General features: G+C 36.5%; 5 protein-coding genes across 9 annotated transcripts in view; 1 reads left to right on the plus strand and 4 right to left on the minus strand.

The window, feature by feature from the left end:
- The first annotated feature begins 1,905 nt into the window (after window positions 1-1,905).
- Window positions 1,906-3,655, plus strand: LOC116014944. Its single transcript, XM_031254915.1, has 2 exons — window positions 1,906-2,873; window positions 3,161-3,655. Exons 1-2 carry the CDS (start codon window positions 2,051-2,053, stop codon window positions 3,532-3,534), a joined length of 1,197 nt encoding a protein of 398 aa, XP_031110775.1. The 5' UTR covers window positions 1,906-2,050; the 3' UTR covers window positions 3,535-3,655.
- A 4,332-nt stretch (window positions 3,656-7,987) lies between these two features.
- Window positions 7,988-10,990, minus strand: LOC116014943 (zinc finger CCCH domain-containing protein 66-like). Of its 2 annotated transcripts, none has more exons than XM_031254912.1 (2): window positions 10,843-10,990; window positions 7,988-10,438 (listed from the first exon to the last, which is right to left on the minus strand). In XM_031254912.1, the coding sequence occupies exon 2, from the start codon at window positions 10,407-10,409 to the stop codon at window positions 8,352-8,354; it is 2,058 nt and encodes a 685-aa protein (XP_031110772.1). In that variant the 5' UTR covers window positions 10,410-10,438; window positions 10,843-10,990; the 3' UTR covers window positions 7,988-8,351. The 2 variants fall into 2 exon arrangements, with proteins under 2 accessions (XP_031110772.1, XP_031110774.1); XM_031254914.1 differs by having other exon boundaries at window positions 7,988-10,427; window positions 10,843-10,986.
- Window positions 10,991-14,361: 3,371 nt separating this feature from the next.
- Window positions 14,362-15,602, minus strand: LOC116016261 (probable pyridoxal 5'-phosphate synthase subunit PDX1). The gene has a single exon (XM_031256426.1). It carries the CDS (start codon window positions 15,493-15,495, stop codon window positions 14,563-14,565), a length of 933 nt encoding a protein of 310 aa, XP_031112286.1. The 5' UTR covers window positions 15,496-15,602; the 3' UTR covers window positions 14,362-14,562.
- A 510-nt stretch (window positions 15,603-16,112) lies between these two features.
- On the minus strand, window positions 16,113-19,745 carry LOC116016262 (protein EARLY FLOWERING 4-like). 3 transcript variants are annotated; one of them, XM_031256428.1, is made up of 4 exons: window positions 19,632-19,741; window positions 19,137-19,550; window positions 18,916-18,972; window positions 16,113-16,417 (listed from the first exon to the last, which is right to left on the minus strand). In XM_031256428.1, exons 2-3 carry the CDS (start codon window positions 19,534-19,536, stop codon window positions 18,959-18,961), a joined length of 414 nt encoding a protein of 137 aa, XP_031112288.1. In that variant the 5' UTR covers window positions 19,537-19,550; window positions 19,632-19,741; the 3' UTR covers window positions 16,113-16,417; window positions 18,916-18,958. The 3 variants fall into 3 exon arrangements, with proteins under 3 accessions (XP_031112288.1, XP_031112289.1, XP_031112287.1); XM_031256429.1 differs by having other exon boundaries at window positions 19,656-19,728; XM_031256427.1 differs by having other exon boundaries at window positions 19,137-19,745.
- A 483-nt stretch (window positions 19,746-20,228) lies between these two features.
- LOC116016507 (SMR domain-containing protein At5g58720-like) overlaps window positions 20,229-22,438 on the minus strand; it is a 6,560-nt gene continuing 4,350 nt past the window's right edge. For both annotated transcript variants that reach the window (XM_031256809.1, XM_031256808.1), the window contains 6 exons: window positions 22,030-22,106; window positions 21,902-21,958; window positions 21,358-21,425; window positions 21,149-21,255; window positions 20,941-21,011; window positions 20,229-20,673 (listed from right to left, as the gene is read on the minus strand). In XM_031256809.1, the coding sequence (XP_031112669.1) occupies window positions 20,545-20,673; window positions 20,941-21,011; window positions 21,149-21,255; window positions 21,358-21,425; window positions 21,902-21,958; window positions 22,030-22,106 (509 nt within the window). In that variant the 3' untranslated portion in view covers window positions 20,229-20,544. The remainder of the gene's footprint in view (window positions 20,674-20,940; window positions 21,012-21,148; window positions 21,256-21,357; window positions 21,426-21,901; window positions 21,959-22,029; window positions 22,107-22,438) is intronic.

Raw genomic sequence — 22,438 nt, forward strand, 5'->3', positions numbered from 1 at the left:
ATAAGCTTAAAAAGAAAAAGCAAAACGACATTTAGCTTGGAGTTTCGTCTTGCTAAAAATTGTTTAATTTGTTATGAGCAATCACATGAAACTACAAGATGCTTAATTTGTTATGAATATTAACCTTGTACGTATCAAAATGTATTTAAGGAGCAATAACATGAAACTACAAAATGCTTAATGTATGATATTAACAAATAATTAGTTTGTAAAGATGTTGTGATCTAGTGACACTAAGTTGTACTCTCACATGAGAGGTTGTGGGTTCGTGTCTCAGTAGAGTTGATATTGACACTAAGGAAGAGGACAAATAGCTCACTATTGACCACCCCCGGTGCAAATATTAGTGTCGTGAGAGCCTCCACAAATATCATGTCTTCTCAAACAATCTATTTAAATGTGACCTTACTAGTTTGCTTCATTGTATTCATTTACTGGGTTGCGCCATAAGACGGAGATTATCCCATGCCCACCCTTAAATAGTAGTTACGAGTTTCTTTCGTTATTCAAAAAATTGTCTAATTTGTTACAAATATTATTAACCTTGTACCTAACCAAATGTATATAAGGGCATCCACATTAGACTATCTTTATCCATGCAATACTTTCACTTTAGAAAACGGTCTCACTTTCTATATACAAGAGAGAAACGCGGAGGAGAGAAGATATTCCTCAACTATAAAGACCAAAACACCTTTAGGGGATGTTTGGTTGGTTGGAAAAAGATTTTCCATGTTTTTTCCTTATAATGGAGGAAAATATTGATTTAAGATGTTTGGTTCATGGAATTCATTTTCCAATAGAATGAAAAATGAATTCCATGAATTTGAGGAAAACAAATACAAAGTATTACTTTTCTTAATTTGTGGGGCATATAGGTCTTTATACTCGTTATTCCTTACAATTCTAAATCCAGCCAAACAACGGTATTTGTATTCCTAATAATTTTTTTCCACCAACCAAACAACGAAATTCATTTTCCTGGTAATTACTTTTCCATGAAATTTCAATTCTACTTCCCCTAAATTATTTTCCTAAAAATACAATAATTTCATACCGATAAACCCAACAAATCGTCTTTAAATTTAATCCATTGATCATATTAAATAAAAAGCTAAGGTTAGTTCCTAGGTTCCTACCTAAAGATGGGTTCATATATGATTATATATATAATAACAAAAAAAAAAAAAAAAAAAACACTACCAAATGACAGCATTGGGAGTAAAAGTAACGTTTAGCAAGCTTGCTAGCCACCACGTAATTTTTTTTAAAAGGAGAATTGACCTTTTGCTTTCCACCTCACCTAGCAAGTGCTAAAATTATTGGATTGAGAACATATTTAGTAGATTTTAAGTGGTTTTTTTGTGGGGCCAAATGCGAGGTGAAAGATAGAGAAAGAGGAGAAAGAATGCTTAAGGTGCTTGTAAGATGAACTGGTTTTTTGTTTCTGCAGTCGATCCAACAAAAAAAAATTACTTGAAAAGCACGTGAGTCGCACAGAAGCGCTCGACAGAGTCCATTAACTATATTATTTTTCCCTTTTTTTTTTCTTTTCCTTTTCTTTTGACAACTCTTTCCTTCTTTTTTTTTTCCTCCCCTTGATTCCTAAAAAATTGTGAAAAACTATACTAATTTCTGAAAATGAGTAATGTATTTATGTACTCCGTATGATTTTGAGAAATAAGTGGCAGGGGTTGAGGACAAAATTGTGACAATTTGACTGGTCGACCAAGGTGGGAACATAGACCCTTTTCTTTCTCCATCAATATCATGCCACGTAGGCATTCCCACCTGGCAGAAGTGACACGTAATCCCACGCTTCCAGACTTCCATACTTTCAAACCCAAAGCCCGCCACCAACCACCGCATCGCCGCCACCTGCTCCCCCTTTCTCTCTCTCTCTCCCTCTCAAAAATTCAAATCTCTCTGCTTTTTTTCTTCACTTTTCCTCCTCCTATTCACACCATTCTTTTCCCGATCTCACTTTACCCTTTTCCCCTCCTTGTAATTCTCAATCTCCATTCCAACTCTCTAATTTCACGATCAAATCATGAAATTCTCGTCCAATTCATCTTCTTCCGGCGGCGGCGCCGGCAATGCGGATGCTTCCAAAAACGGGTGCATAGCCGGAATGTTCCGCCGGCTTCTTTGCTCCAATGCTCTTCCGACACACCCCGCGGATCATATGAGCTCTGTTTCCACGCACCCTTCTTCAGATCACGCAATTCAGCGAAGAAAATCCGAAGAGGGAAAAAAGATTGAATCTTTAGCGAGTACAGGGGTGGTGGCTAGGTTAATGGGGCTGGAATCGATGCCGAGAGTGGAGTTAAACCCTAATAAAGCCATTGCGAGAAGCCAGTCGATGAGCTCCATGGATTCTCTGAGGGAATTGAAGTCCACAAAGGAGAAGAATCTGCGAGCTTGCAGCTTTCGCGAAATTCCCACCTATTTGGAGCTTGAAGATGAGAATTTCTTCATTCTGAGCTTCGAGTATGGCGGCAAAACTGCAGAGCTCAGGCCCAAACAGAGGAGATCAGAGAAAGTGAAGAACAGCTGCAGAAGAAGGGAAAGTGTACACCAAAAGAACAAAGAGAATCAAGACATAAACCAGGTTTCAGATGAGATAATTACTGGTAGTGATGGAAAGCTTCAAGATTCCACCAACATTCTTAGACCCACCAGAAAGGATGCTAGCAAGAAGAAAGACGAATACAAGCAAGAAAGATTCAAGAAGAAGAAGAAGAAGAAGGATAGAAGAGATTGTTGTCTGGATGCAAAGAAAATTGAAGCAGACTGTGATTCAGAAAAATCCAGTCCAAATTCTGTCCTCGGATTCGTCGAATTCCCACCCATTCAAGACATTCCCAGTTCAGGTTTGTCTCATCCCATGTTTCATCCATTCAAAACATAGTTGGTCAGTCTGTTGACTTCTAACTGTAGCAGTTATTAACCTTCTTTGTTTGAGCCTATACATAATTTTAGGGCTGATTTATCTCCTTCTAACCCTTTATCAGTCACAAGATCAGGGTTTAATCAGTGCACACATTCATATAATGGCTACAGGTTTTTATTGTCACTCAAAAAGACAGTAAAGCTTCAAATTAAAGCTCAACTTCTGGGTTACCTCTTTGTTTAATGCTGACATTTTATGTTATTACAGAAAAGTTTTGGAAATTGGCAAGTTCAAAATCCAGGCGGACCTTATCAGAAGAGCTTGAGAATTACAGGAAGCTGAAACTGATAAGTGATGATTTCCAGCCCAAAAGCAGTGAAAAAGTGTATGGTGCTGCAGCCAGGAAGAATTGGTGCAGCAGAGATGAGAATGATGTGAAACTGTGGGGAGAAATTTGCAGATTGGCTGATGCAGAAACACTTCAAACCAAGTGGCAGCATGAAGAAATATGGAAACAAGAAAAAGTTTGCCAAAAGATTGGTGGGAATTTTGAGTTTGAAATTGTTGATGAGTTGATAGGGGAGATGGTGGATCAACTTATCATTGATTCCCATATAGCTTCAGTTTGTAATTTAACTTAACTTTCTGTCCAAAAACTTAACTTTCTGTCCTTGTTTAAATTTCATAGTGTACACATTAAGATGTATGTTGTGATATAAGTTTTATAGGAAATTTTAAAATGTCGATTCTAACTGTGTTAAAGAAATCTTATGCAAATTGACATGATACTGATTGATATATACGAATTTCTATACATGTTATATATGCTAAACAATGATTTGAGGGAAATGTAAATCATCATTAGTTAAGTTGTATACTAATTTTGACAAGGATAAGGTTACTTACATCATTTGATATCTATGTATATAAGAGTAACTCCATCTATGCATATTTGAGGGATCATGGCAGAGAAAAAACTCATTGGAAGGGATCATAACTGATATGGAGATAAAAATTTGAGGAGATATTTCTCCTGCAAAATCAAAGATATTACAGGAGAAGGGAAAAAAAGAAAAAACATCGCAAAAGGCGCGATTGCGCCACAATTCGCGCCCCAGCGGGCGCGTGTCTCTCACGCGCCCACTGGGGCGAGTCAGAGTGGCCGCCAACTGGCGGCCACTCTGACTGTTTAGTTTTATTTTTTTTTTTCTTAATCTTTTTGGCCGTTGCTCAGTTGTGGTAGCAACGGCCGACTGAGCAACGGCCAAACATTTTACATATTTTTTTTAATAATTTTTTTGTTACTCTTTGTTTAGTTTATATAATTCTTTTGATTTTTTTTTTTTAGTTTTTCTTGTTTAAATAATTATTGTTTTAGTTTTATTTTTAGTTTTTCTTGTTTATATAATTCTTTTTAATTTTTTTGAAAATTTATAATTGTAAATTTATTTTAATTTTGACATGTTTAATTTAAATATAATAAAAAATATCATTTGTAATTATAATTTTTATAATGCTATTAAATAATTAATTAATTAAAATATAGTGGGGNGTTTAGTTTTATTTTTTTTTTTCTTAATCTTTTTGGCCGTTGCTCAGTTGTGGTAGCAACGGCCGACTGAGCAACGGCCAAACATTTTACATATTTTTTTTTATAATTTTTTTGTTACTTTTTGTTTAGTTTATATAATTCTTTTGAATTTTTTTTTTAGTTTTTCTTGTTTAAATAATTATTGTTTTAGTTTTATTTTTAGTTTTTCTTGTTTATATAATTCTTTTTAATTTTTTTGAAAATTTATAATTGTAAATTTATTTTAATTTTGACATGTTTAATTTAAATATAATAAAAAATATCATTTGTAATTATAATTTTTATAATGTTATTAAATAATTAATTAATTAAAATATAGTGGGGGAAAATGGTGGGTCCACAAAAAACTGAGAAAAAACTCAAACTAGTGTGAGGAAGAGTTATTGTGATTGAGTAAGATGGTAGATGATGAGGTGGATGTTGCGGACCACAAAAAACTGAAGAAAAAACTCCAACTGATAAGGATGCTCTAAGGGCATTCCCATTAAAAGTTTTTTTTTTTCAATTTTTTTAAAATAACAAGTTAATGTGGAGCCGTGGAGGCGAGATGCGATTAAAAAAAAAAAAAAAAAAAAAAAAAAAAAAAAAAAAGGTCTAACTGCTAAAATGGATTCTTTTCCTTAAGGTTTCAAAAACTGTTTTTAAAAAAATATGTTGCATGCATCAATGCTATCCAACAGGCGCATTGGCGATTTAGGGTGGCCACCAATTCGCCTCTACCATGACTTTTTTTTCTTTCTTTAATAAAGAAAAAACTATTCTTGCAATTATCTCTCCTACTTGACACCTTGACAAAAAATTTATATGTAGATTCTTCCACTAATGTTTCTCTAACATGTATAAATATTGTTAACTCAATCAGCTAACTGCTATCAGTTAACAACTATTTACCAAACATTCCCAACATTCCCAATATAGTTTTTTTTCTTTCTTGGGTACATCTAAAAGCCAAGAAAAATACTAAACTACCACCCATAACCAAAGGTCCAAAATAATAATAACAATAATAATATCTCATTTTTAAAGTTCCTATTATAATACTCCGTAAAATTTTTGATAATTAAGTAATAAATGTTTTTAATAATACTTTTGTTAAACTTTACACAAACATGCATCCAAAAAGCAGAAACTGTATTTTGTAATGGGCTTCATCCGTGATGCCCAGCCCACAAAGTTGGCCCATATTCAACCAATTTTAGCCCACATTGGGTACTGGTTGTTATGTTGTGGACCCGGGTCTATGTTCACAATTTTAGAACTTTATATTCACAATTTCATAACTTTATATCTAACACTATAACACAATTTTTGAATCTATATAACAAAATTGTGAATATAGAATTTTAGAATTGTGAACATAGAGTTCTAAAATTGTGAATATGGACCCGAGTCCATAGCATAATTTCCGTACCCTTATAGCAAATTATATTGTAGATTATGATCCGCTTTATAATGTAGACGACTGATACATATTTATTTTTAATATATTATTATATGTTCATTTTTATATAATACAAAAAAAAGTAATAATGTTGCAAAAAATAAGAAATAAACACAGTGTACAATAAAAATGAACATATAATATCTAAATCTAAAAATATAATAATTCTTAATCCATGTTATATCCTGATTTATGTCTATTTTTTCTATTAAATTTTTGTATATATTATGCTGAAAAAAAAATAAAAAAATCTCTGACGTCATAGCTTCTGCTATCTTTTTCCATTATTATTAGTTTATTACCATGCACATCCATACACAATATCTTTTCTTATATAATCTTCAATGGTAATAATGCATGTAGATATGCTATTATAAGAAATAGGTTTGATTTGATTAAATTTTAATTAAATTTTACCATAATTATACTTAGTAATATATCATATCTAAAATTCTTAATTTAATAATATTAATCATACCATAATTATTACTCAAATATTTACTATACTTTTATTTAATATAATATGAATTCTACAACAATAATTTTTTTTAAAAAAATTATATACTATTATTTAAAAATATTTTAACATTTAGTATTAATATTAGACATATATTTTTGTATATCGCGCATATAAAATACTAATATTAAAAATAAACATGTATTAAATAATCCACCTTACCATGTAAATCTAGGTATAACAATCGAAAAAAGTAATACGGAGTATTAATTAATACGTTTTTCCTTTGGGGGGTTGGGGGGTTGGGATAGTCCGTAATAGATTTGGTTACACTAATTATGGCATAGTCGCATAGAATGTTTTTCTCCATCCGTGCAAAGAATATGATTATTCGTTTTGCCATCTTTAAATGCATCATTTCCATTTTGAAAACAAATCCAAGCCATGTGCAACTTGTAACTAAATTTCACATGCTAATTTTGAAAATTTCTACCATAGTTCCAACTTCCAATAATAATAATAATAATAATTTTCCTTTGATGTCTATAGACATCAGTGTCGATGGTAACAATATAATATATGTAACTAATAACTTTATATGTTACACTTGGTTGTACAATCAATTAACACTTAAAGAATCATGTTTCATTCACTCAGTCGCTCCTTTAAAGTCTTATGTTTTTAGTTTCAACTTTAATTTGATTTGTTCTAATGGCAACGAATTTCTTGTTAAACAATAATTTGATTAAATATAATCAAGGATGACCTCATGACCCATCACCCATTCGTTAAATCAAACAGGTAGAGGATAAACCCAATAAATAAATAAATATGGTTTAGACTAAACTCTACGGTAGACAGACAAAGAAGAATAATTCAACTTTCGAATAGTTTTCATAAGAATTGTCATCCAAGAAAATGCCGTCGATAAATAAATGTACAATCTAACCTTATTTATAGTATATGTTCAACATGTTTATATCAATATTCTTGATTGAAATTTGACTCAGACTTATAAGCTTCCGTTTGATGTCATCGTATCACAAGGTACTTGACAAGAATTTTTTTTATTAAAAAATAAAAAAGAACAATATATTTAATATCAACATCTGAATATCAACAACCTGCATTTCAATAGAAATAAAAGCTAACATGGGTCTATAGCGAAAAAAGGTGATTAAGTTAATAAAACATGACTCTCAGTATCTAAAAGTCATAAATTCGATTCTTGCCAAATCTCTCTCCGTTCAAATAGAGAGAAAGAAAGAAAACAACTTGAAGGCTTCCTCTTAGCCACCAAAGCAAAGCAGTGATCCATCCATCCATCATCAAAGAGACAAAAGTTTGAAACTACTGACTAACCTTAGTGCTTACACCTCCAACCAAACAAACAACATCATCATCCTGGTTTATATGCCGAAAGCAATTACCACTTTACCAAAAAGCCACAAAAAAGACAGAGTACAACAAAGTGGTATCACAACCCAAGCCTTACCTCACCTTCTTCATTCCTCTTTCTTTAGTGGTGTGGAGTGCCCACAATTCCACATTTCATTCCTCAACATCACAATCACATTTCTATACCCAAACTCAGATATACTCGACTTTTCGTGTTGTATTATCAGTCTAGTATACAGACATAATATGAATGATCACTTCTTTCTTGCACTTACAAATAACATCAGATGGAGTTTGTCACGAGGGAAAAGAATGGCATTCAATGATCACTTTTATTATCTGGTACATATATAATAGAATACAAATTTGTATACTAGGAGGGATGATAAGGTATTTCAACATAATTGAAAGGGGAAGATTTTTTTTTTCTTTTTTTACCTGCCCAACTTCTTGTATTCTCTATGTTCTATTTTCCTGTATCCATCCGGGAATTTGAGCAAAAATTAAAAAAATGACAAAGAACTTGTTAAAGATTACCCGAAAGATTCAGACTGCGGAGTTAATGTCATGTTTATGCCACAACCTGCTCCTGGTCCATATATAACTGGTCTGCCCATGCTGGATGCATCTCTGAACCTCCTCTGTTGTTCAGACAATACTGCTGATCTTCCATACTGAATTGGCCATGATTTATGGGAGGGGCGACGTTTACTAAAGATTGAACCCACAAAGCATTAGGCTCGTCAACAGTGGTTGAAAACGAGGTGCCATCCATTGCAACACTGTTGCCACTGCTCCTGATGCCAAACGAAGCAGATTTCCTAAGCTTACTGAGTTCCTCCTTTTTGATACCCCAGTCTAATTTTCCATCGGGAGAGCCCCAACCGGAAAAGGTTGATGGCATTGCAATTGCGGAAGAGGTTGGCGAAGATGCCACACCGTGTTTCACTGCACTGCGATCAACAAAACTCTGGCTTCGTTTTGCAAATGCAGAAGATCTTGAATTCTTCAACACTGCTGATGCTGAATCAGATGGATCCATCCTAAACGATGATGTTGAGGGACTGGCAGGGAAGCTTGAGAGGAAATTCTGACTCATATTCTGCCGAATCTGCATTCCCTTAGGAGATTGAAGTTGTGATTTTCCAGTATCCAGAGAAAGCCCTTGCAGCTGAGACAACACATTGGGATCAAATGCCCCAAAAATATCGTCGAGATTGGTGGGCATTAGTCCAGCATGCCTACTGAATTCTCCACTAGATGAAGCACCAAAAGCGGCTGTGGTGGCTGAAATTTTGTTCCAGCTGGAAGGTGAAGAGAGAGCAGACATGTCATCCACCATTTGCTCTTGCCTGAGATGATCTAGTCCAAGTAGTCCAAAATCTAAATCCATGTCCCTGGCATTAAGTGCAGTTTTCAATCTACTACCATGAAGCTGCAAAGTCGGAGTTGTCATGTTAGGCTGATTTGGCCTCGGTGATCCACTCCTGGGAGAAGAAGCCCCAGAGGGAGTCACGGGAGAGGTTGATGTTGGAGGTACCATTATTGATGGAGAACCGAGGGCTAGTGGGCTAATTGATGCAATATCCAAAGATGAAGCCCCGAGAGAGTATGATCTAGGGGAAGGCAGAGCTGAACCTGTAGAAGCATAGAAAGGCCGAAGCTCCTCAGGTTTATGGGCAAAGAAACAGACCCTTCTATTGCAACGCGATTCATCCTTACACATACGTGTGCGATACTGGGCAGGATGAAGCCAGCACTCAAATATACCATGTGAGTATTCACAAGCATCTCCCCGCTGGCAAGTGCCCTTTCGAAAGTCTGGGCAAGGCACACAACTATAGTGGTACTTCCTTGGGTCACGCCTTCTAGCATTTTCGCCAGGGTGAACAAAGGGGCACTCGGTCCAGTCATGAGAGTAAGCCCGGGAACATGGCTTCACCTTAAATGTGTACATTCTGAAGTCATCAGTCCCATAAATACCATTCTTTATGTCTGGAAGGGAGGGATCAACAGGGTATTCTTTCCTCTCACTCCCATCTTTCAAGACATTTGGATAGATTACCCGTTGCTCTTCAACCTTTTCAAACGCCCCCTCATCAATCAACTCGTATCCTTCATCAGCATCACCACCGCCCTTGAGAACATGCTCCAGCATCTTCTTCCGCGAGCTGAATCTGCAGAAGGGGATCAAATCAGCAGCCCGGTTTCCATTGGCGTCCACCAAATTCTCATCAGCCGAATAACCAAGTAAGAGCTTGATAACATCGAGCGATGCAGTAGAGCCACCAGCAACAGCACAGTGGAGAGCAGTAGCCCCATCAGAGCCACAAGCTCGGTTAATCTCAGCACAACCCTTCTCCAGAATATAATTCAGCACCTGTTTGCTACCAAAAGTAGAAGCAACCATAAGGGGTGTCCTCTCCTCATAGCCCATCTTCTTAGAACCAATTCTTCTCCCATACCACAACCCTGACATGTTGACATCAAGACCCTCTTCTTCAACAGCTGTTCTAAACCCTCTAAGATCATCATTCGCTGATAACTCCAGCAAAATCTCCTGCCCTTGAATTCCACCTTCCATAGCTAGATCATCAGGAACAACTTTCCTCCTAGAGCCACTACACATCCTATCCTATCAATCTCTCTACAAAAAATCTGAAAAAATGAGAAACTTAGCATACACTTTTGCTATAAAACTTCAAGAAACACACCAAAGATTACTGCTTTTGTTTAATTCATAAAATTACAAAACCTCCTATAACACTTGCAAGTTACAATGCAACCAGTTCAAAACAAAAACTACAGTCAAGAATTAGTGAACATCAGGAGTTAAAAGAGATAAAGTTACAGTCTTTAAAGCATAAAAGCCTTGATTCCGCAAAGATAGATATATATCATCATTCATCAATACTACAACTTAGAAGAAAAAGAAGTGAAGATCATATTATATATATTATTATAAGCATCAAAATATTATGCGTATCTTGCCCAGAATTCAAAGGATGTTTTGCATAGAGTAAAAATGACATGAGCGAAAGAATGAAGCATGAAAAGCATACCTGAAATTGGGCAGAGCAGAGAGAAAAGGGAAGAATATGAAACCCAGATTTCCCGCACAGGAAAAAGGGGAGCTAAACTCCAAATTGCATACAATGGGTTCACGCAATTCCTCTCCCTCCCTCTCTCTTTAACTACACATCAATGAGAGGGAAAGCGGGAGAGAGAAATAAATAATAATAATTTGTTGGAAATTCTTTCCATAAATAAAATTTAATTATTCTTTTCTATTCCAAAAAAAAAAAAAAAAAAAAAAAAAAGTCAAAAGTCGGCCTACCAAAGTGGTACCAGTACTTCCCTCCTTCCTTCCCAAATGAAATGCACATTCAAATGGAAATGTGAAATGCAATACAAATTCAATTGTGGTGGGCTCGGGCTCAGCCTCACCCTATCCTTCTCAAATTTTTTTTTCCAATTACTAAAAATATAATGTTTATTACTGTATCTCATTTAAATTATTTATCATTGCACCCGTGAAAGATAGAGATAAGAGTTTGTATTTATAATATGTAAAAATAGCTATAAAAATAAATTTTATTACTAAACCATATATAAATGAGCTTATGACCATTGCGAAAGTAACTACAGTAAAACTAGAATTGATAAGCTAAGTGTCTCAATAACTCTAATTAGAAATAGTAATAAGCTAAGTGTGTTGACGTGTCAGTTTTGATGGGCTATTATGTTTGAGTTGAACTATTTTATAATCTCACCATATTTGATTTTTATATATAATACAATATATTTGAGAAAATAGATTTAAGTATCATTTTAAATTTTAATTGGTTAACAAAAATTCCGTAATAATAATAATAAACAACCTTTTTATTTATTTATTTATTTTAATTTCTGTTGTCGCATAAATTCATTAAAATTAAAGTAATCAATTATAGTAAATATATCGAGTAAGTGAGCGCCACGTGTAGAAGAATGAACGGACCTGAAGTTATCTCCCACCTCAAGGGTGGGGCACGTGGATTTACCTGCAACGTAGAAAGAAGAAATGTGGTGAAAGCGTTACAACGCGGTGGACGTGGAGAGCGGAGAAGATGCGGAGATTTGTCGTGTAGCGGCGGTGGCTGTAGTTATAGCATTAGAAAGGGAGATGATTGTGGTATGTGACAGAGACTTGCAGTGGTGGTGACAACGTTGAAGGCATCGACAGATACCTGATTACCGGTCGGTCATTTGTTGCCTCTGTTTAGCTGTTTCCACAGATTCCTCCTCTCTAAAGACGTTCCTTTCTGTCAGATAACCAACCAGAATTTAAGGTTTGGTTTTAATGACAATTTTATGATGATGAAGAAAGGGGCATCAAATCAAAATCAAAACCAAACGTTCCAAGAAAGTTTGGGTCCAGACTCACTTTCACGCATTCTCCTCCACTGAGAAATTTATGAATGGTTACAGACTCACTCTCACATTCATAACTGCTTCTTCTTCTTCTTCTTCAGCTACCAAATAACTTCCACATTCAGGAATCACAGCTACCAAAGAAATCAATGTCAATACTCAATATCATCTTTGGCCTGCCTGCATTCAAATTATTTCACAGAATATATGATATGATATGTCCGCAATACTCTGTTGTGAAAAGTCAAAGGTTTTAGACTTGGAATAACAAATCAATCTATATTCTTTGGTCTGCATTCATCTATTTTGCCACATAAGCGAAATTCACTCGCTACACATCGTCATTTATTTGCCTACAAAAGTGAAATTCACTCTCCTTTAACCTCCCGACAAAATAATGAATGAGTAAATCACCATAACTCAGCAGTCCATTAACTAAGAGGATCAAGTGTACAAGAGAGTCCACTACTAAATGTAACTCTACATCATAACTGCTAGGCAAATTATGCTATGAACTCAAGGTGGATCCGGGTTCACAATTTTAGAACTCTATATTAATAATTTTAGAACTTAGTGTTCACAATTTTAAAACTTTATATACAAAATTATATTACTTAATATTCACAATTTTGTTATATAAATTCAAAAATATTGTGTTATACTGTTGAACATGGAATTTTGATTTTGTTAAACATAGAGTTTGAAATTGTGAACATGAATCCGGGTCCGTCTTGCAAAGTGAACTTTGGTCCATGGCATAACAACTGTAAGTGCTATGCCTACTCCTCTAGGCCCAAGCCCAACGCTGGGGAAACCAGGCTACAAGGAACAGAGGTGGTTTCTGGTTACAAAACTACAGTGAAATGCTTGCGCAACTATAGAATGCCTGAATACAAAATGTCCAAGAATGAACCACCTCTGAGAATTATCAACCCCAGCTTGATAATATCACGGTCTCTACTCTGTTGAATGTTGAGAATGGGGGTTGGGATATGGATATTATTCATAACTAATTTGACAATAGAGATAGAGTTTTTTAATTCAAAGCATTCTACTCTCTCACAGGCAAGTGGAGGACAAACTGTTATCGAAATGAGAAGAGAAGGGGTGTTATAGTGTGAAAAGTAGCTATTGTAGGATTATGGAGGATATGAAGTCAAGGAATCGGGTTGCCCATGTTTTAACAAGAAAAGTCGTTTCTTTATCAGGCTAGGTTATCAGACTAGGTGGAGTGGCTAGATACTCCTCCAGTCCTCCTGTGTTTATTTCGAGTGTTTTGGAGTTAGACTGTTCTAATTAATTAATTAATCTTCTTTTTTTGCTTTCAAAAAAGGAAAAATAAAAAACAATCCTAGATGTGTTCTTTGTAAACTAGAAAGAAGGTGACACAACAGTTCAGTGCTCATATTTGACCATTCAAGGTGGAAAGGGTTGTGCTGGAAAGAAGACACAAACATCAGTCAATGAGGTAAAAGATGTTCTTCATCAGCCACTACAAGTCTACAATACATCCAACATGCATCTTAAGAGAACAGTACAAGCCTAAACTTAGTACCAAAAGCATTACACAAATACACATGTCAAAACAGCATGATTCAGTTCATCGGAGATTAGTATAAATGATCATCAAACTGCAGGGTATCAAAATCAAGCCATAGAACCACACAAGTACACAACCCATCAGATTCATTCCTGTAACTAATGTTCTAACACAGTCATCCACCCACTAACATTACAATCTAAACCAGACCACAATACTTACATACATATATAAATCACAAAACTAAGAGACAATCATTGAAGAAATACTCGCACAAGCTTACCTTACTAGTTCAGTAGGCAGGCAATATTTGGGGGAAGAAAATACTAACAGAAAACTTACTACCCTTTTGATATGAAGCTATAGAACACAAGATATATATACTCATTTTTTATGCTTCCATGCACTTGGTTTATCAAACCAAGTACAATTATGTATTTTTTGAATTGTACCCGATACAACAATCCGGGCATGGGTACAAAATTCACCAATGACAATTTGCAAATGTTCTACCTTAACTTGCTACAGCTGCATTTCGCATATCATTCCTAATTTATGTCATGCCACAACCATAACAAAAGTACTATAAACAGTAAAGCAATGACAAGATGACAAGAGGGTACACCGATATAGATAAAGAACATCATTTAATGGAAACCAAAAGTCACCATTACAACATATTCCGAGTAGTAAAATGTATATAGACCAACAGATTTGACAATAAACTGAGTGACATCTACTAAGCCAAGCACAGGCAGAGGTTCCTTTCACCAAACCTCAATCAAAATATTCAGAAACTAAATTGATTCATTATTCTTGCAGACCGTTCCTATTCGGAACGGTTTGCGTACCTCTCAACCTTAGCATCATTGAGATTGATCCCTACCATAGCCTCGCCGAGGCCGCAGCTAACTTCGGCGAGAACTTCAGGGTCGCTGTAGTGAGTGACGGCCTGGACGATTGCGCGGGCTCTCCTGGCAGGGTCGCCGCTCTTGAAAATCCCGGAGCCGACGAACACGCCGTCGCAGCCGAGTTGCATCATTAGGGCGGCGTCGGCGGGAGTGGCGACCCCGCCGGCGGCGAATTGGACGACGGGGAGCCTTCCCAGCTGCTTGGTCTGCATGACAAGGTCATAGGGGGCCTGAATCTTCTTGGCGAATGTGAAGACCTCGTCGTCGTCCATGTTGCGGAGGACGCGGATGTCGCCCATGACGGAGCGGACGTGGCGGACGGCCTCGATGACGTTGCCGGTCCCCGCCTCGCCCTTAGTCCGGATCATGGCGGCCCCCTCGCGGATGCGGCGGAGGGCCTCGCCCAGGTTCCGGCAACCACACACAAAAGGGATACGGAAATTGTGCTTATTGATGTGATTCTCTTCATCCGCTAGGGTTAAAACCTCCGATTCGTCCACATAATCAATCCCGAGCGCCTCCAGAATCTGCGCCTCCACGAAGTGCCCAATCCGAGCCTTCGCCATCACCGGAATCGTAACCGCCTGCTTGATTTCCTTAATCAGCTGCGGGTCGGACATGCGGGCCACGCCGCCCTGCGCGCGGATGTCGGCGGGGACGCGCTCGAGCGCCATGACGGCGCACGCGCCGGCTTCCTCGGCGATGCGCGCCTGCTCGGCGGTGACGACGTCCATGATAACGCCGCCGCGGAGCATCTGGGCGAGCCCTACCTTGACGGAGAAGGGGGATTGCTTGGCCGTCTCGGCGATAGCGCCGTTTCCATAGACGGTTACGACACCACTTCCAGACATGGCTAGCGTTTTTTGTGTGTGTGAGTGAGTTTGTTGAGGGAAGGATGAGAAATGAAGCGCGCTAAATAGAGTGCAGGAGACAGAGGTTTTAGTGGTTCAGGACTTGCGGCTTTGGGCCTCCTTTAAATATTTCTGAAATGCACACAGACACGTATAGCAAATAAAGTTGTGCAACTTGATATATTTTTATAATTTTTTTTAAATATCTTTTTTTTTTAAACATTTTTTAAATATCTTTAGTTATTCTAATTCACCAAGACACCAACTAATAGTTTTTTACCCTTTTCTAAAAGAAAAAAACACAGTCATTATTTGATAATAAAATTATTATAAATCACACATAATATGTAATGTAAAATGCATTAACAGACCTTCTAAATTCAATCGAAATGATATTGACAAAAATTAAACTATTAATTTTTTTTAGTATGGAATTATATTCAACTCACTTAATTATCTCTTTTTGGGCTTATCAAATTTCTTTTTTATCCCGCATGATTAGTTCTAGTGGTTGACCATTGAGACCCTTAGACTTCTTAAATTGAAGATTGAGCTTCCTAAGTTGATGAAAGTGTAAAGATGAATCTCTTATGAATATGATCAACGACAAAGACTGATTTGGAGGCTATTTTAACGACTACAATTTATTTCTTTTCGTGATTCTTGGATAAAATTTTTGAACATTTAGAATTAATTTGACGTATGGTGAAAATGTAATGTATACCAAAAAAATTAATTATTCTTCTCCTAAAAGGTTAAATTCCCAACTCGACAAAGTATCTGGGACACCAACTGAACCACAGAGGCTAGACATTTGCTGTCTGCACACAAGAAGTCCCCTCACTTTGAGAGGTTGCTCCCACACTATCGTTGGTGAGACTCGATCCCTGGTTTCTTCTCTCAAACTTCATGACCAGTTGAGCTGTCCATGCGAAAAAAGAAAAAAGTAAAAGAAAAATTAATTATTCTGGACAGGGGTGTGGCGGCGAGGTTAAGATGGGGCCACTAAAAAGGTAGAAAAAAGGTTGAATAAAATATCTAATCTTCTTATTTGATTTGCATTTCTCCTGCCATAAATAACATTAAAATCGTTGATAATTGAACGGTGGGACAATATAGTAAACAACAAAAGACGAAAAAGCTAGCGGACTGTAGACACTATAACTAGGATGCTAATAATAATTCGAGGAAACAGTGAAGTAAAATAGTCAATACAAATGAAGAGCCGTGGCGTGACCAAACTGTAACGTCGAATATTTGGTGAACTGTTTCTTTATGGGAAATGGTGAAGAATTCCAGACACAAAAAAATCTTTTTAAATGTTTTTCAATGTTTTATGTGTGTACTAGAATTTGTGAAGCTGTTACTCGACCATAACGATCATATAAGACGACTGGGGAGGAGCCCATAGGTCGTGAATCGTGATCAACTTGGCACTGGACCACTGGTATCGGTTTCCTGTTCTTGGCGGTTATTGGTTAGCTTTGATGGCCCAATCTGCGCCTCCATTTCCCCCCTTGCCTATTTCAGACACTTGAAGACTGCAATACTCCACGTACTATGAAAAACGATATTGGAAAACAATGTGCCTCGTATCCTAAAATATATGTATCTCTATTTGTGTGTGGCTTAAAAACCAAATGCTAAGAATTTATTGTTGCTAAGTTTGCTAATATTAAATTATTATTATCTAAAAGAATAAGATAATAAGTTTCAATCCAAATTATATCCTTGGGGTATCTGTTCATAACTACTTTCTCAATCTATTGAAGCACAAGAGCCCGTATAAAGGGAAGGATTTGATGCCACTGGACCACAAGGTCCTTGGCGTAGAAATAAGTTTAATTTTATTAAATTTTAATTAAATGTTACTATAATTATATTTAATAATCATATATAAAATTATCTTTGATAATATTAATCATACCATAATTATTCATCAAATTATCAACTAAACTTTCAATATAATATAAATTTTACAACTATAAATTAAATATATATAATATATATATACACTATTGTTTTAAAAAGATATTTTAATATTAAGTATTAATATTGGGCAAAAAAATTGCGCATCACTCATAAAAATACTAGTATTATTATAAGTTTGAATCTCATACTTAACAACTATTTGCAAATGTCTTGAAAACGAACAAAAGAATGATGTGTTTGAACTGAGCCAACTAGTCTACATGCCTCTAATATATAAATTACGGAGTACATTATTATAATTTTATATGTTGTAGTTTATTTTTTTTTTTTTTCAAATCTGTATTCTTCCTCCAACCTTATATGGTTAACAATTTATTATGAATATTATAATTAGTCACTAATTCACTAATTAATTATCTTTCTTTGAATAATGTCGCATCATGAAAATCACAATTCACATCTTAAAACCTTAGAAAGAGGTAAATCTCATATATTGTGTTACATAGAGTCAAAATGAGTCATGAATCAAATTTGTGACTTTATGGATTGCCATCTTTATCATTGCGTTATATGGGGCATGGAGTGAGGTTTGAAGATAATAGCATTCAAACTTAGGTTTACCTAAGGGTGTACTTCACTAGGTAAATTAATTAATCTGGTATCACGTTATTGCATATCTTTCTTTCCCTTGTTTGATTTAATATTCTTAGTCAGACATAAAGATTAAAGAATCAGATTTTTTTTTTTGGGGAAGGCAGAAAATATCCCAACGTAACACAATTGAAATCTCTTATCTCTACCACCGGCATAAGTCAATGGCAGGAAAAGATCTGAAATCATATGGGAAATGGGAATCCACATGATCAGCACGCCTAGCCAATTCCCCATGTTAGGCCATCAACACAAACTCCACAGAAGAAAATCAACAACTGGCCATTGTTTCAGCCATACACTGTATTATTTCAATTTCCAGGCTGCAAGGAAATGGCTATCTTTTGCAATTAAAGTATTGTGCCAACAGTTCTTAAATTTCCAATGATACCTTAACTTTTTCTGTTTGGAAGCTCTTTGTACTTACCCACAAAATGATCTGGTTTAACACGATACTGAATAGGTAAATTACGGTAACCCAGTTGACTCATTAGGTAAGAGAATTAGTGTTTTGATCAAGAAGAGTCGTCACATTAGATGAAACTCTCGTTCTGAAAGAGTAGTTTCCATACTAGAATTGTCAAGACTCGATTCTATGTTCTTGCCTTCAATTCATTTCTCAGTTCTCAGGAACCAACTGTGTTGCTCATATGAGCAAAGCTCTTTGTACTGATTGAATGACTTTTAACTATTTTCTTTTTGATATTTTGATCGGATTTTTATTGATCATGTTGGTCTGAGCCTTTGAGTGGGTTTTTTTTGGGAGCAGACAACCGGACAACAGAGAAACAGAGCATAGCAATTATAGGGAGTAAATGATTAACAGCATGAATATACCTCAAAATCATGTCAGTGAGGAAAATGGCAGTCCCGCAGCTTTTCAATAAACCAATCCTTTAAGACAACATAAACATAAAGCACAAAACAGTATTAAGCATTGCGTTCATAAATTTTCGTCACAACTCATTCAGGACCGCCAAATGAGCAATATGGGATTCGTAAGCACTAAATTAAAGCTTAGCAAATTGAATAGAAGTTTAAGAGTCATCGAAGATTACTGAATTTTGACCAATCGGAATCCGCACTCTTCACCTGATCATTGGTAGTATTTTTGGTTCTGTTGACCATCGCCGTCGCCGTCGCCGCGGCGGAGAGCGCCCTGCGATGGTGAACGAGGCCGGCGAAATTCACGGAGAGATCGGAGTAGAGTCCAACGACTCTGGAGACATTTCGGTTGATCTCGCGAATCAGAGCCGCGTTCTTCGCGAGGTTATCTGGAAGCTTCGACTGTTGATTCTCGTTCACCTGTTGAATCAGAGCTCGGTTCTGATCCAGAGCCGTCTGGACCTCTCGGAAACACTTACTCAGCATCTCCCAAGCGTCTGCATCACACTCCTCTTCTTTGCCGTCCTTCTCCCCGACGTGTTCTTGTATGGCCTTTGAAGTGATGTCCTCCATGCTCCAGTCCACTCCTGTCATACACATAGCTTTATGGTTTCCATTTGATTACCTCTCGAGCTTTAGGAACAAATTCGCAAAAATTAGAAACAAACTTATCTGATTCCACAGATCGTTACATGAACAAGAAACTGACTGCCTGATGAGTATGAAATACGCAACTTGGATATTGAAAACTGGAAATTATGATAAAATAGGCGTAGTTGGTTGGTTAATCCAAGCAAAACTATGATTTATTTAAATATCTTAATGGATCCAAAAGAACAATGATATTGGGCCAAACTAAATTACGTCTAAACTCTCCCAATCTTTGTTTTGACTTTTTTCACTTTCGATTTTAAGACCTGGCCAAAGACCCTGTGGTCTAATGGCACTCGGTTGCACCCCACATGAAATGAGGTAGGTAAATTCGAGTCTCAGTGGAGGTGATATTAGCTCTTTGTGCTCTATTTGGTTGAGAATAATTCTTATATCTTGTAATCTAATGACACCCAACCCTCTTCCATATTTCTTCCATATAAAAGGGATAGATTCGAGTCCCACAGTGGCAGTGAACATATTCATTCATACTAATTAAACTGCAAACATATTCATTCATGGAAAAAACTTACTCTTGTTGTACCATCACCTCAAACCACGAGTCATTGATAGCAAATATATTCATTCATACTAATTAAACTGCAAAAACCCCACAGTCCACAAAAGCTCATATTGCATTATTGCATGTCGAATGAAGTAAAACATCAATCTGTGTTTTTAATGTGGTCGGCCTAAGATAAGATACAACATAAGGCACGAGCATTACAAAATACCTCTTTACCGGGAAGAAGTCAAGAGTGAGTTGCTCTGCTTCCCAGGGGAACCTATGTCAAGCAGCTGTACATAGGGCAGAATATCATCATAACTCAAGCATCTAGATTACAAACAAGGGTTACAATCTAGAGATGCTAACTATAAATCATACACAAGTCAGGAACTAATATATATTAGCTGCCCCTGATGAGAAACCTAAATGGTTTCGCTATCGCTGTCAGAATCTATGAAGCTGAAATTTGTTTGCCCATGAAGCTTGATGAGCAATGCTCCCCTGTTTTCCTCTCTCCACTCAATACCTTCTTTATCCAATAGATTGATTACCTGCATGCAGTAGCAGTTGCAAGCAAATGAAATAAGAGCATACATTTTGCATATAAGAGCATCTCAATTCCGCATCCCAATTTTATATATATAAATACATGAAAATAAAACAACCTATTTAAGACATAGGTATGGAATTCCTGCTCATTTAATGTAAAAAAACTTGCATTAAAAGCAAGCACTCCTTTTTTTTTTTCTAGAACTCACACCTAACTTCTGTTGCCACACATAGGAAAAGGAAATCAGGAAAAGGGATATATTTCATACCGAGGTTTTCAGCTTAGACTTCCCAACACCATGGCTCCCACATCCAGTGATAACCCTAAACGATCGCACAGCTGGAGCAAAAACAAAAAGCAATGTCTGAATTTGCTGTGTACTTGACCAATTTAGAAGTGATATAATTATTTATATAGAGCACACTATAGATAATGACCAACTTAAAACACACTATACATAATGCAAAGTTGCTTACAGCGTACATATGCCCCAAATAGCAGGTGCAGTTTCAAAAACTTCATTGCTTGTTTGACATGCTGTCCATGTAAGTCAATAGTAATCACGTTTTCTATGCTCTTGTTTCTGCAATCAAATATTTAGCAATTCAATAGGAAAACCAGATACTAAATTCGAAGAAGAGCAAGAGGAAACAATTCTCCCTATTTTAATTGCATAATTGTCCACCTAGCATCAAATATATCCAGGCTGGCTTTTTTGTCAGCTTCCTGAGCCTTTCTGTTTTGTGAGCTACCCTGTGACAGGCTCCATGAAAGGGAATATGCTGGTCAACAAACAGTAAAGCAATGCACGCAAGTATAACAGGTTAACACTGAGACAACCCAAGTATATATTAGTCTGGCTGCTTGTTAATTCTAAAGTTCCAAACCTCACTACAACCATTTAGTTGACCCAAGTATCATTTGGCCAAGGAGAAGCTCCTGACAAGCGTGGGGAGTTCAACTCCCCTCCCCTTAGATGGTAAAGGTACACATAAAACACAAATGAGTAATTTGTACATCAATGCAAAAGGTTTGCAAGGCATTGATGCTCCAGTTAGCTACACTGACTCAAAACCATAAGTAATAAGTAGAAATTCTTCTAAACCAATGGGATAGTTTGACAGTGCTTAATGAAGGTCAATAATTTGTGAAAATAAATGGATAACATAAAAGGTCGATAAATCACATACAAACTTGTAACATCAGACCCCCAATATCATAGGATATACCTGTTCAGAGAGATAAGCAGCATACCCCCTTTCGCCATTGGTAAAAGCTGATGCAGCCTGCAGTAGTACATGCATTCTCAAGAAACTATGTATGGGCTTGTCATCCAAAGGCCAAACAAATACAATACCTTCTGATAGTAGAATTTCATAGATTCCCAATGACGCTTTGAAGCTTCTCTGAATACCTCGTAGTCATCTCCCTTAGCTACAATAGGAAAGAAGTATAACAGAAAGCAGTTAAATCTTATGGATAGGCCCAAAGATTATGCAAATGCACACATTTATTGGAAGTGGTTATACATTGGGGAATCCAGAAAGACAGCTGGAGAGATGAGAGAGAGCAAAAAAAGGAGTGAACTCCATACAATCCCCTTAAATATGTTAAACAAAGCAAATTCAATGCTAAATGAGCAAGAATTGCCATCCATAACAACACAGCTCTTCAAATTCCTATCAGACATCTTTTTGCTCCGGATCCCTTTACCAGCATTTTCAGTCAACCCAACACCTCCCCCCCCCCCCCCCCCCCCCCCCCCC

This window comes from Ipomoea triloba, chromosome 4, assembly GCF_003576645.1.
Source record: "Ipomoea triloba cultivar NCNSP0323 chromosome 4, ASM357664v1".
Taxonomy (NCBI): domain Eukaryota; kingdom Viridiplantae; phylum Streptophyta; class Magnoliopsida; order Solanales; family Convolvulaceae; genus Ipomoea; species Ipomoea triloba.

Coding starts and splice junctions, on each gene's coding strand:
- LOC116014944 (XM_031254915.1), top strand. CDS start 2,051: ATGAAATTCTCGTCCAATTCATCTTCTTCCGGCGGCGGCGCCGGCAAT. Junction 2,874..3,160: donor TCAAGACATTCCCAGTTCAG/GTTTGTCTCATC, acceptor ATGTTATTACAG/AAAAGTTTTGGAAATTGGCA.
- LOC116014943 (XM_031254912.1), bottom strand. CDS start 10,409: ATGTGTAGTGGCTCTAGGAGGAAAGTTGTTCCTGATGATCTAGCTATG.
- LOC116016261 (XM_031256426.1), bottom strand. CDS start 15,495: ATGTCTGGAAGTGGTGTCGTAACCGTCTATGGAAACGGCGCTATCGCC.
- LOC116016262 (XM_031256427.1), bottom strand. CDS start 19,563: ATGTGTATGACAGGAGTGGACTGGAGCATGGAGGACATCACTTCAAAG.